General features: G+C 35.6%; 1 protein-coding gene across 1 annotated transcript; it reads left to right on the top strand.

The window, feature by feature from the left end:
* Nucleotides 1-7430: 7430 nt before the first annotated feature.
* LOC142529455 (uncharacterized) lies at nucleotides 7431-10463 on the top strand. The gene is made up of 4 exons (XM_075634990.1): nucleotides 7431-7795; nucleotides 8243-8486; nucleotides 8778-9019; nucleotides 9644-10463. Exons 1-4 carry the CDS (start codon nucleotides 7431-7433, stop codon nucleotides 10461-10463), a joined length of 1671 nt encoding a protein of 556 aa, XP_075491105.1.
* The last annotated feature ends 4200 nt before the right edge of the window (nucleotides 10464-14663 follow it).

The following is a 14663-nucleotide window of genomic DNA, read 5'->3' as shown; positions in this document are numbered from 1 at the left end:
GGACAGAGTTGACTTCGATACTTCGTCTTCGTCGGACCGAGAAGATAAAGGTATAAACTAATGTTGAGTTGGGATTGCACAACTCGAGTGAGGTTTGACTCGAGTTTCCCTAAATCACATACTTTACCTTATTGTATTGATTTGATTGATGTACTTGTTCTCTTGATTTATAAACAGCAGGTATTAGACGAGTAATCTTGTGACAGAAGTGCCTGATAGTGGTGGGATCGCCACGGGCACATTGCACGATGGCAGTCCTATCGCCAATTCACTATCTTGTGACAGAAGTGCCTGATAGTGGTGGGATCGCCACGGGCACATTGCACGATGGCACAAGATAGTGAATTGGCGATAGGACCACAGTCCATGACGGTTAGGTCAGAACACTAGATGTTTGGCTATATCGACTTGGATAGAACTGGAGTATTTTCTATTACTGTTGGTCGATATAGGAATACCGACATCTTTATATCTTGGTGTTATGGTTATATCGATGTGGATAGAACTAGAGTCTTTTCTATTACTGTTGGTCGATATAGGAATATCACATCTGGAAACCGGGATCCCTAGACTAGGATTGAGTCTAGTCTTAAATGTGGAGTCATGAGTCTAATTGACAGTTTATATTGAGTTACGTTGATTTTGTTCCTGAATATGGTACACGATGAATTATGTTCTTGATGATGGTACATGTTTAGAATAGGATTTATTCTTGATATGGATTTATATTCTGATTTGAGTACATGTTAGACATATCTGTTATATGCTTTTATATTGTTTTATAATTGCATGTATACATGATTTATACAGAGAATGTAATTCTCACCGGAGTTATCCGACTGTTGTCTTGTTTGTATGTGTGCATGGCAACAGGTGGGATAGGATCAGGGTCAAGAAGAGAACGAGGCTGTACTAGATAGCGTGGAGATCCGGGCTTCGAAGCAACTTAGGATTCAGCACTGATATATAGTTGAACCTAGTTGAATTCTTGTAGATAATACAAGATTCATATGTTTATGTTTAGTATGTAATCTGAATTGAATTACATTACATTTCCGCTTTGTATTTAAAAAAAAAAATTAGACCATGTTTATTATAATTGTTTGAATTATTCCTAAAGACGATTAAGGAATAAATTAGCGTTCCGGGTCCCCACAACAGGTGGTATCAGAGCTATAGGTTCCAGAACAGTAGGTTCTAGAACTGTAGGTCTTTGAGATTGAGATAGAAGAGAGTGAACGGGGTAGATTGAGTTTTCTTTCCTGCATGTGATTGCTAGCATGTGACTTATTATAATGTTGACTTACATTGTGTATGCTAGCATGATATTATGTTTACTGCTTTTAAATACATGTTACCTGAATACCTGAGTTGATATGGTAATGTGTTTAATTTGAAAATGAATCAGAACCAATTCTTGATCAGAAGGTAAGCTGATCAGGAAGGGACTGAGATTGATTTATCTCATATGGTTCTAACCCTTGTGGTAATTAGATATACCTCCAAGAAGAATTCGAGTATTGGGTAATACTTCGATTGATCATATGGATGAGACAGAAACTCTGATGGAAACACAGTTGAAGAAATTTCAGTCGTTTCAACCGTCGATTTTTAGGGGTACTGAGATGTCCGAAGAGTGTGAGAATTGGTTAGATGATATAGAGATACTGTTTGATTCACTTGATTATCCAAATGAACGGAGAATTAAACTGGTGCCCAATCAGTTACACGAGGTCGCTAGGAGTTGGTGGATTACAACCAAAAGAGTATTAGAACAGCGGGGTACGGTGATTACGTGGGAAGTCTTTAAAGCGGAATTTTATCGAAGATTCTTCTCAGGATCGTACCGAGAGGACAAGAGAGCAGAGTTTGATAATTTGAGACAAGGCCAACTGAATACTGAAGAATATGTTGCTAAATTCTCTACTCTACTGCGTTTTGTTCCTCAGATAGCTGGGAATGATGAAGCTGTAACTGAGCAGTTCATCCAAGGATTGAATTCAGAGATAGTTGCATTGATAAATATGCAGCGACCTTACCATTTTGCTGATACTTTGAATAAAGCAAAAAGGGCTGAGGCGAGTCTGATTAGACAACAAGAAAGGTTGTGTGCAATGCAACCCCAGACACAACAATCCCCTCTCCGATTGGATAGTGGCAGTACGAGTGGGAAGAAAGATTTGCTGAAAGCTCGAAAGAAACAGTTCAAGAAGTTAGGGAGCGGTTCATCTAGCTCCAGTGGTTCTAGCCCGAGTTATACTGGAGTTTATTGCAGGACTTGCGGAGGGAGACATCCCATGGAGCAGTGCCAAGGAGTGACTGGTAGGTGCAATATCTGTAAACAGCAGGGACACTTTGCTAGAGTCTGTCCACAGAGAGGTTCCCGAAGATTTCAGGGAGCAGAATCATCTGGTGGTAGTGATCGAGGAACAGACCCCGGACACACGTGATGATATAGTGGCAAGTAATAATCTTTTATGATTATGTTGCATATGTATTGATATATACTAATGCATTCCCTACGATTATCTTTGACTGAGTTGTATTGATATATGTTGTACCTGCTGGGTCGTATTACTGTAGTATTGATCTTTGTACCTTTTGGGGAGAGGAATTGATATCAGTGAATTCTGTGATATATTGTGTACTGCAGTAAAAAGAGAATGAGATTGAATTAGATTGTATTGTACTTGTGTTATCTGATTCAGACTACATTATTGATATCAATATGCTAACAAGTACAGAACTATCATAGATTCTTGCCAGGAGATGGTAAGATTCGGACCTGAAATGGCCGATGAACGAATGATATACGGTAAGGATTCTCGATTTTGAATTCCTTGATATCCGTATTATGTATGATTCGATGATTATCGAAAAGAATGGAGTAATTCCTTAGGTATTCAGTTGATTACTGAAGTTGAGCCTATCTAGGAATGATTTGTCAGTAGCAGGAGAGTTGCTATAGTCGTTCCAGATGAAATTCCAGGGTTTGTCTTATATCAGGGAGAGCGACTTTAGCCTTGATTTGATAGCAGGTATGGATTTCATTTTAGACTTCTGTACAGAATGATATTGATTGAATTGAAAGAATTGAAATGTCAGTTAGAAGATTTACTGCCTGAGAGTTAGAGTTACATCTGATTATGTGTTTCTCTGGGAAATACTTCAGTTCTGTGTATGGGTTGATAAATCCTGTGTTCCGAAGTGTTCTGATGACCTTATGCTCGTTTTATCTATGATATTTTGATATATCGCAGCGTATGATTGATTGAATCGAACAGTTGAAATCTGTATTGAATATTTTGGGAACTGAGATTGTTGTATACAGAATGGTTCGGCTATGAATCCAGATTGCAACAGATTGTATTCAGAGTCTGTGATATCTGAAGATAGTATACTGATTGATTGTAGCACAGTTGAGACAGTGATCAGTGGCTGAAAACGACATTAATAATGGCAGAACTTCAGAACGTTCAAGCCGGCTCAGAGCTGATGTTAAAAATTACAGCAGTTCCGAAGTTTGATCAGATTGTTCAGAACTTGATTTCGATAGTCAGAACAGTGTGTCAATCAGAATACCAGGTAGGTAATGCTTTATTTTATATAATTAGCTGATTTGTTTGTGCCAGATATTTCGAATTTGAAATGACAGGTATTGTCAGATGCACACAAGTAGTAGATTCAGTATTATTCTGGTAGCAGGAAATGTGTGATAAGTCGAACGGACAGTTTTGATGTAAATAAATGAAATCAGTTTTGTCGAAAATTGTATTGAAATGTCTAAATCGCTGACAGATAAAGACAGGAAGATAGAAACCAGGAGATTGGTTATACAGATTATCGATTCCTGAATAGAAATAGGAGTATAATTCTATGGATCTGGTGATAGACTTACCGAAATTGTGCCAAGAATATACCAGGATGTGGTTATGATTGAACGATTGTTCAAATCTGCATAGGTATATTGTATATGATGACGTACAGATATAACAAGACGACTGAGAGGTATGTCAGAAAAGGGGTCAGATTGTATTGAATGCCAGAGTTAATTATATCATACCGTGATTTTGGTTGATTTTGTACTTTTGGCAGAATGTATAGCATGATTTTTATCTATGGTTTATAGATTGACGGATAGTCGGAGCGAACTATCTAGATACTGGAGGATATCCAGGAACTGTAGTGCTGGATTTTAGCACTAGTGACCTGATGTCTTGTCACTTTATGAATTATTGTACAATAATAGCTATTAGATGAATATCGAAATAGTTTTATTCGAGGCATTGTACAGTGAGTACTGCGGATTTCCTCTGAATGAGAATGATATTACGGTGATATCTGAGATTGAATTTGATAAAAGCAGAGGTCTGATAAAGAAAATGAAACTGATTTAGAAGCAAATGAAGATAGCTCGGAAGTTGATATGAAATATGCCAACGTCGGACGATGACTGTTGGTATTTGAGACCGAGATTGAGTTGTTAGGAAGCTATTGATTGGTATATACGGATGTTGTATAGCCAGTATTTGCAATTAATTTTATCAGAATGATCTTAAGTAGTATGATGATATTATACTTCTTGAATTCTTCTTCAAATTGAAATTAGGGATGCGTGAAAGAATGAAAATTCAGAATGAAGATTATTCTATTGTTGGAAATACGGTAAAAAGTTAGCAGGGCATTAAAAGAGACAGAATCTGATATGAGATTGAGATTTCAGAATGATTTTATAGAATAAATTTTTTGAAGTAACCTCTAGTATACATTTCTTCTTTATCTGAAATGATTGCCTGTGATTTCGAGGACGAAATCATATCTTAGAGGGGGAGAAATGTAAGACCCGAGATTTTATTACCGTAATCCGAGATTAATCTGAAATGATTTAATTATTAATTGAGATGATTATGAATGAAACGGATCAGACCGGGAGAGCCGAAAGAAGATTTGACATTTTGTGCAAGAAGAGTTCGGCGCATATGCGCGACATGAATGAGCGCACATGCGCGGAACGTCCAGAGAGTTCGGCGCACATGCGCGCACATGCGCGGAACATCCAGAGAGTTCGGCGCACATGTATTGCAATGCTGAGACAGTAGGTCTCGCGCACTTGGGTGCGCGCATATGCGCGAGCAGTCCAGTAGCACGGATTTCCGGCGCATATGCGCGGGGCTTGGGCGCGCATATGCGCCAGTCATGCAGAAGGAAAGATTGCCACTTGGTTTGTATGTGCGACGTGTATATATATATATATATATATATATATATATACATATCCTACAATTCTTCAGATAAGAATTGAAGGAGAAAACCGAGGATTCAAGGGAAAAGCTGCAAAGTGTTTCGTTCGAGCAAAATCCGTCTATCCGATTTTGAATTCGACTTCAGTACCGAGTTCCTATCAACGCAGGCTACAACTGGACGTAAGCTTTGTTACATTTAGATACGGTTTGAAATTATGATGTTGTCAGAATTGAATAGGAATCATATATGGTGTTTCTTATACAGTGGACATCGTATAATCGAAGTCAGATTAAAGAACAGACTGGTTATGTAATTGTTATGATTTTTGGAATTGATTAATTGAGATTCGATATCATATTTGTATTGTTATTGAAATTATGAGTTGCACCGATATTGATTATGAGTTCTGGTATTATATCTGTGGTGTTGGAATTGACGGGGTTATCGAGACTGTATTGTTATGCCGTCGAAACATCCGTAAATTGATATTGATCAGACTCGGTATTGGTTGAGATGGTATTGTGGTATCATATGTCGATTAGCATTGATCAGATTATGTTTTGATTTGAGTATTAATCAGAACGGGTTTTGAACTAAGTTATATACTGATATTGTATCTATTCGGTTGTTATTATCAGATTGGGTATGGACAGAGTTGACTTCGATACTTCGTCTTCGTCGGACCGAGAAGATAAAGGTATAAACTAATGTTGAGTTGGGATTGCACAACTCGAGTGAGGTTTGACTCGAGTTTCCCTAAATCACATACTTTACCTTATTGTATTGATTTGATTGATGTACTTGTTCTCTTGATTTATAGACAGCAGGTATTAGACGAGTAATCTTGTGACAGAAGTGCCTGATAGTGGTGGGATCGCCACGGGCACATTGCACGATGGCAGTCCTATCGCCAATTCACTATCTTGTGACAGAAGTGCCTGATAGTGGTGGGATCGCCACGGACACATTGCACGATGGCACAAGATAGTGAATTGGCGATAGGACCACAGTCCATGACGGTTAGGTCAGAACACTAGATGTTTGGCTATATCGACTTGGATAGAACTGGAGTCTTTTCTATTACTGTTGGTCGATATAGGAATACCGACATCTTTATATCTTGGTGTTATGGTTATATCGATGTGGATAGAACTAGAGTCTTTTCTATTACTGTTGGTCGATATAGTAATACCACATCTGGAAACCGGGATCCCTAGACTAGGATTGAGTCTAGTCTTAAATGTGGAGTCATGAGTCTAATTGACAGTTTATATTGAGTTACGTTGATTTTGTTCCTGAATATGGTACACGATGAATTATGTTCCTGATGATGGTACATGTTTAGAATATGATTTATTCTTGATATGGATTTATATTCTGATTTGAGTACATGTTAGACATATCTGTTATATGCTTTTATATTGTTTTATAACTGCATGTATACATGATTTATACTGAGAATGTAATTCTCATCGGAGTTATCCGGCTGTTGTCTTGTTTGTATGTGTGCATGGCAACAGGTGGGATAGGATCAGGGTCAAGAAGAGAACGAGGCTGGACTAGATAGCGTGGAGATCCGGGCTTCGAAGCAACTTAGGATTCAGCACTGATATATAGTTGAAACTAGTTGAATTCTTGTAGATAATACAAGATTCATATGTTTATGTTTAGTATGTAATCTGAATTGAATTACATTACGTTTCCGCTTTGTATTTAAAAAAAAAAAATTAGACCATGTTTATTATAATTGTTTGAATTATTCCTAAAGACGATTAAGGAATAAATTAGCGTCCGGGTCCCCACAGCTGCTATTGTTGAAAATCTACCACCAGCTTGGAAGTATTTCAAAAATTATTTGAAGCACAAGCACAAGGAGATGAATGTTGCAGAGCTCATTGTTCGGATTCGCATCGAGGAAGACAACAAGAGTTTCGGAAAGACGATTGTTTTCTCATGTTGCCGCTAAGTCAAATGTAGTCGAGCATGGTCAAAGCTCGAAAAAGAAAAATTTCTTCTCCTCCATCAAAAGGTTGAACATGGGGCCCAAGGGAGGCATTTCGAAGAAAAAGTTCTCTGAAAATGTTATAACTGTGATGGCATGGGTCACAAGGCATCTGAATGTAAGAAGCCAAAGAAAAACCGAGAGGTGAATATGATGGAGAACATATCTCTAAGAGGTTTCAAACATGAATCTATGTGCTGTAATCTCTGAAATTAATCTGGTGGGTTCAAACCCAAGGGAGTGGTGGATCGACACTGGTGCCACTCGCCATGTTTGCTCCGACAAGGAGATGTTTGCTACTCTTGAGGAATCTATGAATGGGGAAAAGCTATTCATGGGAAATTCCGCCACTTCTGATATCAAAGGTCAAGGAAAAGTTGTCCTAAAGATGACATCTGGAAAAGAACTGACTCTGAACAATGTGCTGTATGTATCGAACATCCGTAAGAACTTGCTGTCCGGGTCGCTTCTTAACAAGCATGGTTTCCGCATTGTCTTCGAGTCAGATAAGGTGATTTTGTTGAAAAGTGGAATGTTTGTTGGCAAAGGGTATGTTTGTAATGGTTTATTCAAACTCAATGTAATGGTTATTAAGTCTGTGATGAATAAAGTTAATATTTTGCTTATTTGCTTGAGTTTTCTTGTTTATGGCATGGTAGACTTGGACACGTTAATTACGATATAATTCGTAGACTAATTAACATGAAAAGCATTCTTGCATTTCAAATTGATAAACAACATAAATGTGAAACTTGTGTTGAGGCAAAACTAACAAGATCATCTTTTCGAACTATTGAAAGAAATACTGAACCACTTGATCTAATTCACAGTGATATATGTGATCTAAAAAGTATGCAAACTCGTAGTAGGAAATAAATACTTCATCACTTTTGTTGACGATAGCACAAAATTTTGTTATGTGTATCTCCTTAAAAGTAAGGATGAAGCTATTGATAAATTTGTCCAATATAAGAGTGAAGTTGAAAATCAACTTAGCAAGAAAATTAAGGTGCTAAGAAGTGATTGTGGAGGTGAATATGAATCACCATTTGCTGAGTTTTGTGATCAACACTGTATCAAACATGAAAGAACTGCACCTTATTCTTCTCAGCAAAATGGCATTGCAGAGAGAAAGAATCGCACATTAAAAGAAATGATAAATGCGTTGTTATTAAGTTCTTTTTTACCTCAGAACATGTGGGGGGAAGCTGTTATAACAGCAAATTACCTTTTAAATAAGGTGACCCAAAAGAAGCAAGATAAAAGTCCATACGGGTTATGGAAAGGTAGAAGTCCTTCCTACCAATACTTGCGATTGTGGGGGTGTCTTGCCAAGGTTGCAGCACCCACTTCAAAGAAAGTAAAGATAGGACCAAAAACTGTTGATTGCATTTTCATTGGATATGCTCAAAACAATAGTGCATATCGTTTTCTTGTACATGAATTTCAAATACATGATATTCACAAGAATACGATAATGGAATCAAGAAATGTTTCGTTCTTTGAACACATGTTTCCATGCAAATCTAAGGAAGAACCAAGTTTATCCAAAAGATTATATGAGACAATTGAAAAGGAACAAGAGCTTGATCAAGATATTGAACCTAGATGTAGCAAGAGAGCTAGGATTGAGAAATCCTTTGGTCCGGATTTCATCACTTTCATGATGGAAAGGGAACCTCAAAACTTCAAGGAAGCAATCAGTTCATCTGAGGGACCTCTATGGAAAGAAGCTATCAATTCCGAAATGGAATCCATTTTACAAAACCATACGTGGGAATTAGTAAATCTTCCTCCGGGAAGCAAACCACTAGGCTGTAAATGGGTTTTCAAAAGGAAAATGAAATCAGATGGAATTATAGATAAGTATAAAGCCAGATTGGTAATTAAATGTTACCATCAACGTGAAGGGCTTGATTACTTTGACACATATTCTCATGTATCGAAAATAACCTCTATTTTTGTGATACTTGCGATTGCCGCCTTGCGAAATCTTGAAGTACACCAAATGGATGGAAAGACAGCTTTTCTAACTGGAGATTTAGAAGATGAAATTTACATGTAACAACCTGAGAGATTTTCTGCGACTGGACAAGAAAATAAGGTTTGTAAACTGGTGAATTCTCTGTATGGCTTAAAACAAGCACCAAAGCAATGACACGAAAAATTTGATAAATCCATGATAGAAAGTTGATTTAAATTCAGTGAATGTGTCAAATGTGTATATATAAAATCCACTGAAAATGGATATGTCATTTTATGTCTTTACGTAGATGACATACTTATCATTGGTAGTAATGATAAGATGATCAAATCCACCAAGAAGTTATTGAACTCAAGATTTGACATGAAAGATTTGGGCTTAGTCGATGTAATCCTTGGAATTAAAATTCATAGAACATTAGAAGGGCTAGTTCTAAGTCAGTCACATTATGTTGACAAAATACTTGAGAAATTCAATAAGGATGACACTGCATTGGCTAGAACCCCGATAGATATCAGTCAGCATCTATCAAAGAATCGAGGTGAGAGTATGTCTCAATTAGAATATTCTCGAGTAATTGGAAGTCTGGTGTACTTAATGAGTTGTACAAGACCAGACATAGCTTATGCAATGAGCAAATTGAGTATATTCACGAGTAATTCAGGAGTTGAACATTGGAAAGCAATTATCATATTGCTAAGATACTTAAGGTTCACTCGTGATCATGGGCTGCACTATACAAGATATCCTGCTGTTATTGAAGGATACAATGATGCAAATTGGATATCTGATATGAAAGACTCAAAATCTACAAGTGGATTTGTATTCACTTTAGGAGGTGCAGCAATTGCATGGAAATCTTCTAAACAAACTGCCATAGCCAGGTCCACAATGGAATATGAGTTTATAGCTCTTGACAAGTGTGCTGAAGAGGCTGAATGGTTGCGTTACTTATTAGAAGATGTTCCAGGATGGGAAAAACCATTGCCGGCTATATGCATACATTGTGATAGCCAATATGTGATTGGAAGGGCACAAAATAAAATGTATAATGGTAAGTCTAGGCATATATGTCATAGACACAATACCATTAGACAACTACTCTCAACTGGAGTTATCTCTGTTGACTATGTAAAGTCAAAGGATAATATAGCAGATCCGCTAACCAAGGGATTAAACAGAGAGTTAGTTGCGAAAATGTCCAGGGGAATGGGACTCAAGCCTATAGAATAAATTGGTGCGAAGGAAAACCCAACCTACACTGACTGGAGATCCCAAGAACTAGGTTCAATGGGACAACCTAATCGCACTGATTTGGTATATCACTGTGGGGGTTATCCTTAGTCCATTCCTATTATGAAACAGTGAATGTTGAGGATAAGATTACAGCTTTTAATGATTCTAATAAGAAGTAATATAGAATCACCTGTGTGAGAGAAGTGGGGCCGCTTCGAAGGAATTGTAGGGCTCAATTCTAGACCATCTTGCAGAACCAGGCATATGCTTATGGCCAAAAGGAACACAATCATGAGAACTGAATAGTATCAGAGATAGTTTTGTGTGAAGTATATCTTAATTTACATAAATGGCAGAACAGTTCAAGGGCTTCATGTCTACTGGTCAGCTAGTAAAGCAAATATATTTCATGAGTGAAGGTTCAAAGGGTAACACCTACCTATCCTATGCAGGATTCAACTGTAGAACTTTGTCACCAAGTTTTGTATCAATTTTCATTCATGTGGGGGATTGTTGGAAATTTTAATAAAAATTTAAAGGTTGAATAAAAAATTATGTCTCATGAATGTGAGAGTGTCTTTTGGCTCTCCACATTCTTGAGTTAATTGAAGAGTTTTGACTCTTCATATTCTTGAGTTAATGGGAAGATTAATTGAGTTAATCTTCTATGACTCTTGGTGTGCATTTTGAGGCTTATAAATAGTGGGTTCATTTCCTCATTTCAAGTACATGAAAATCTTTTCTCTTTCAAGTATTCTCTTGCATTTCATATTGTTAGCTTTTCATTTGGCCTCCTTTAAATTTCGGTGATAAAGTAAAGGTACGTTTTCAGTTCGCCGTAGTAGTGTCTCGTGCTAAGTCACTGCTGGTTGTTCCGTTGTATCTTGGGAAACAAACGTCCGCTGAAACCTCGAAGCACATACCGGAGAGGGCGAATATGTTTTAAGAAAACTGTACCAGCTACAGGCATCGGTTTGATTTAATTAAGCATTATACTATTGTTTTCTTCACGATACTGATTTGCTTGTTTTATACATTAGTCATACTGTAAACAGCAAGCTTGTATCGGTTATTGCTTTATCTCTACAAGTTGGTTTCTGCGCTATTGTTTTTAGCAATTTTTCTAACAACATCCCCATTAAAAACCAAGAAAAATTCCACTGGTATTAAAAAAATATACATATATTTGCAATTCATTCCTGAATTTTTTAAAGAATCGTAGCACTTAAACTTGAACCATTTCAAGTTCAAATTGAATTTGGCCTCCTAGATTGACGTTTGACATTCAAAGCCAGAAACAAAAGTGTGGTACACACAAGACTTCCTATCTATACAAATGTGAAAAATGTTGACCATTACACCTAATTGAATTATTACCAAAACAAATGTCACTGTAGAAATTGAACCACCAGTCAACCACGTTACATTTTTCTAGTTTTTATTATATTATATTAATATTAAAAAAATAGAATAGATATGATAAATGGCAGCCGAAATTGGAACAGTATTATTTCTGGTGAAAATGAACGTGCAAATAAATTAGATTAGATTATATAAAAATCTAGCAGTTTTGGAATAGATCAAGACCTAATTATATGACCACGGACGACTTTATATGTTGTCCGAAAATTCATTGAAAATTTTGAGGGTGTAAACTATAAATTAATGTTTTAAAAACGACATATATCCTTAAAATTCTAGGGAAAAAATTATATTAAAACTTGAGGGGTTGACTTTATTATCATAATTCCTAAGTCAAAAAAATTTAATTAGCAAAAGTTTTCTTGCAAATAATATCATTAGATTGAGTTTGCTTTATTTAATTTTATGAATTCTAAATTGACTTCACATAACATCCTAAAGGTCGTGGCGGTGTTGCATGTTTACATTAAACTTTTTTTTTTCCAAAGTCAGAGTATGATTTTATTTCAAATGAATTATCTGAATTTTTAAGGAAAAAATATAATAATTGGATTGAGCTATACTATTTTTATTTATTTTTTTACTCCGAATTACAAATTAAAGTAAATCAAAAGGATTAGCGAAGTTAAACACTGAATTTAAACAAAATTTCTTGAAATGAATAAAATAAAATAAGTATTCGATTTCGGAATATTTGATACGAATCATGCCAATATTAAAGTGTTGATGAAGTTGAATTAAATAGAGATACGAGTGTGTTAAGTACGAGGTTTACCCAGTTTACACTTCGGCAAATGGATGTACATCAACAAAAAAAGTAAGTCTCTTGAGAGACGATCTCACGAATCTTTATCTGTGAAACGGGTTAACCCTACTGATATTCACAATAAAAATAATACTCTAATTAGCATAAAAAAGTAATATTTTTCATGGATGACACAAATAAGATATTTGTCTCATAAAATATCACCTGTGAGACCGTCTCACACAAGTTTTTGCCTAACAAAAATAAATATGTTATTGTTTCATTATTTTTTTTCATGTCGAATTTTATTTGAGAGAACGGAATGAGTTTGAATAGTATCAAAAAATGGAAAAAAAAAATTTTAATAAATAAAATTGTAAGTTGTATATCATGTTTTTAACAGTGGTTACTGATAAGATGTTTTAAATAATTTATTCTTCCAAAATTAAATTTTGCATTTTTTTTTTCTTATTTTTCAAAAAAAAAATACAACTTGAGATTTTTAATTTTTTTTAGATCTATGATCTCGATAAAACAATGGAACAACCTATTAACCTTTGTCCAATACGTTTGGGCCTAAACTGCAATGGCTATGGCCCAAACAGTAGGATCAGGCCAACTCAGAATTTCAAAATCTTGATCTTACATAGGGCCAGTACGTGAGTATGTCCTTGTTACGTTCTAAAATTGGGCCCATTTTTGGGTCCAAATATTTTGGGCCTAAACAGCCTTGCCATTGGCCCAGTAAGTAGGATCGGGCTCGATATAGCTTGGACATATTATTAGGCTGGAAGCAATACAAGCCGCCCAGCAATGAAAACATCTCCATGAATTTTTAATTGCACATTTTAAACCTGGCCCATTACACCAACATATATTTAAAAAATAATAAACGTCAATTATTATGTAAAAGTTCCGTAGAAAGGTAATCTTATAAGAGATTAAAGTAAAATTACATTTACTACTCCCTTAAAAAATCAAAGAACACCAAACCCTGTACGTGAAAGAGTAGGTCTCATGTAAGACAATCTCACATATATTTATTTATGAGACATGTCAAATATGTTCATATTTATATTAAAAAATAATACCTTTAACATAAAAACTCATGCGAGAGGATATCATTGGTGAATTTTGTAAAAAAGATATTATATTTGAAGTCATTCATGAAAAATATTATTTTTATTGTAAATATAAACATGGTCGACTCGTCTCATGAATAAAGATTCGTGTGACCGTCTCACAAGAGACCTACACAAAAAATAATATTTTTTTATGGATAACTCATATAAAAGATCTGTATCACAAAATTGATCCGTGAGACCGTCTTACATGAGTTCTTGTGTACGTGAAATCGACGATCTTTTAAAGCCCTATGTGTTTAAGTCATATGAACAAATCTCCTAAAAATTACAACAAAACAGGCAAATGCGATCGTGATTAAAAAACCGTATGATTTTAATGATATCGTGCATTTTTTAAGTTTTCATAAGAGTCAAATACAATCAACCTATAAAACTACACATAAAACTTGTCAATCATTTGAAATAAACAACGTTCGAAATATGTACACGTACATAGCAATTGGCTTAAATTATGCATCGAAGAATTAAGAAATAGCAAAAGTTTAGATGAGATTATCTTGAATAATAAAGTTAGATATGAGATTATTTTGAATATTATCCACTCTAAGTGGATAACAAACATCGTGCTATGGACAATAAAATTTGTTGTCACCATGCATTACCCAACATGGGATCGAGATAAGGAGCATATCCTTTTTATATAATATATTATTATTTTTTAATTAGACAAACAAGATTTTTATTTAGGGGAAGTTGGTGAAAAATCCCCAATCAAAACATTTCTTTGGGTTCACTCCCTGCCCACAAAATTGTGGTACTATGTCATACAAAATGTGGTACACTTCATGTGAAAATGTGGTACTAAAAAAGTACCCAGAGACTGAACACAAAAAAATCGACGGCTGAGGACTGAAGGCCAATTTTCAGTTTTACGGGGAAAATTTA

This window comes from Primulina tabacum, chromosome 16 (genome assembly GCF_025594145.1).
Source record: "Primulina tabacum isolate GXHZ01 chromosome 16, ASM2559414v2, whole genome shotgun sequence".
In the NCBI taxonomy this organism is placed as follows: domain Eukaryota; kingdom Viridiplantae; phylum Streptophyta; class Magnoliopsida; order Lamiales; family Gesneriaceae; genus Primulina; species Primulina tabacum.
This window is presented reverse-complemented; position numbering and strand designations above follow the sequence as displayed.

Coding starts and splice junctions, on each gene's coding strand:
- LOC142529455 (XM_075634990.1), top strand. CDS start 7,431: ATGAATCTATGTGCTGTAATCTCTGAAATTAATCTGGTGGGTTCAAAC. Junction 8,487..8,777: donor CAAATTACCTTTTAAATAAG/GTGACCCAAAAG, acceptor TGCAAATCTAAG/GAAGAACCAAGTTTATCCAA. Junction 9,020..9,643: donor TCCATTTTACAAAACCATAC/GTGGGAATTAGT, acceptor TAAAATTCATAG/AACATTAGAAGGGCTAGTTC.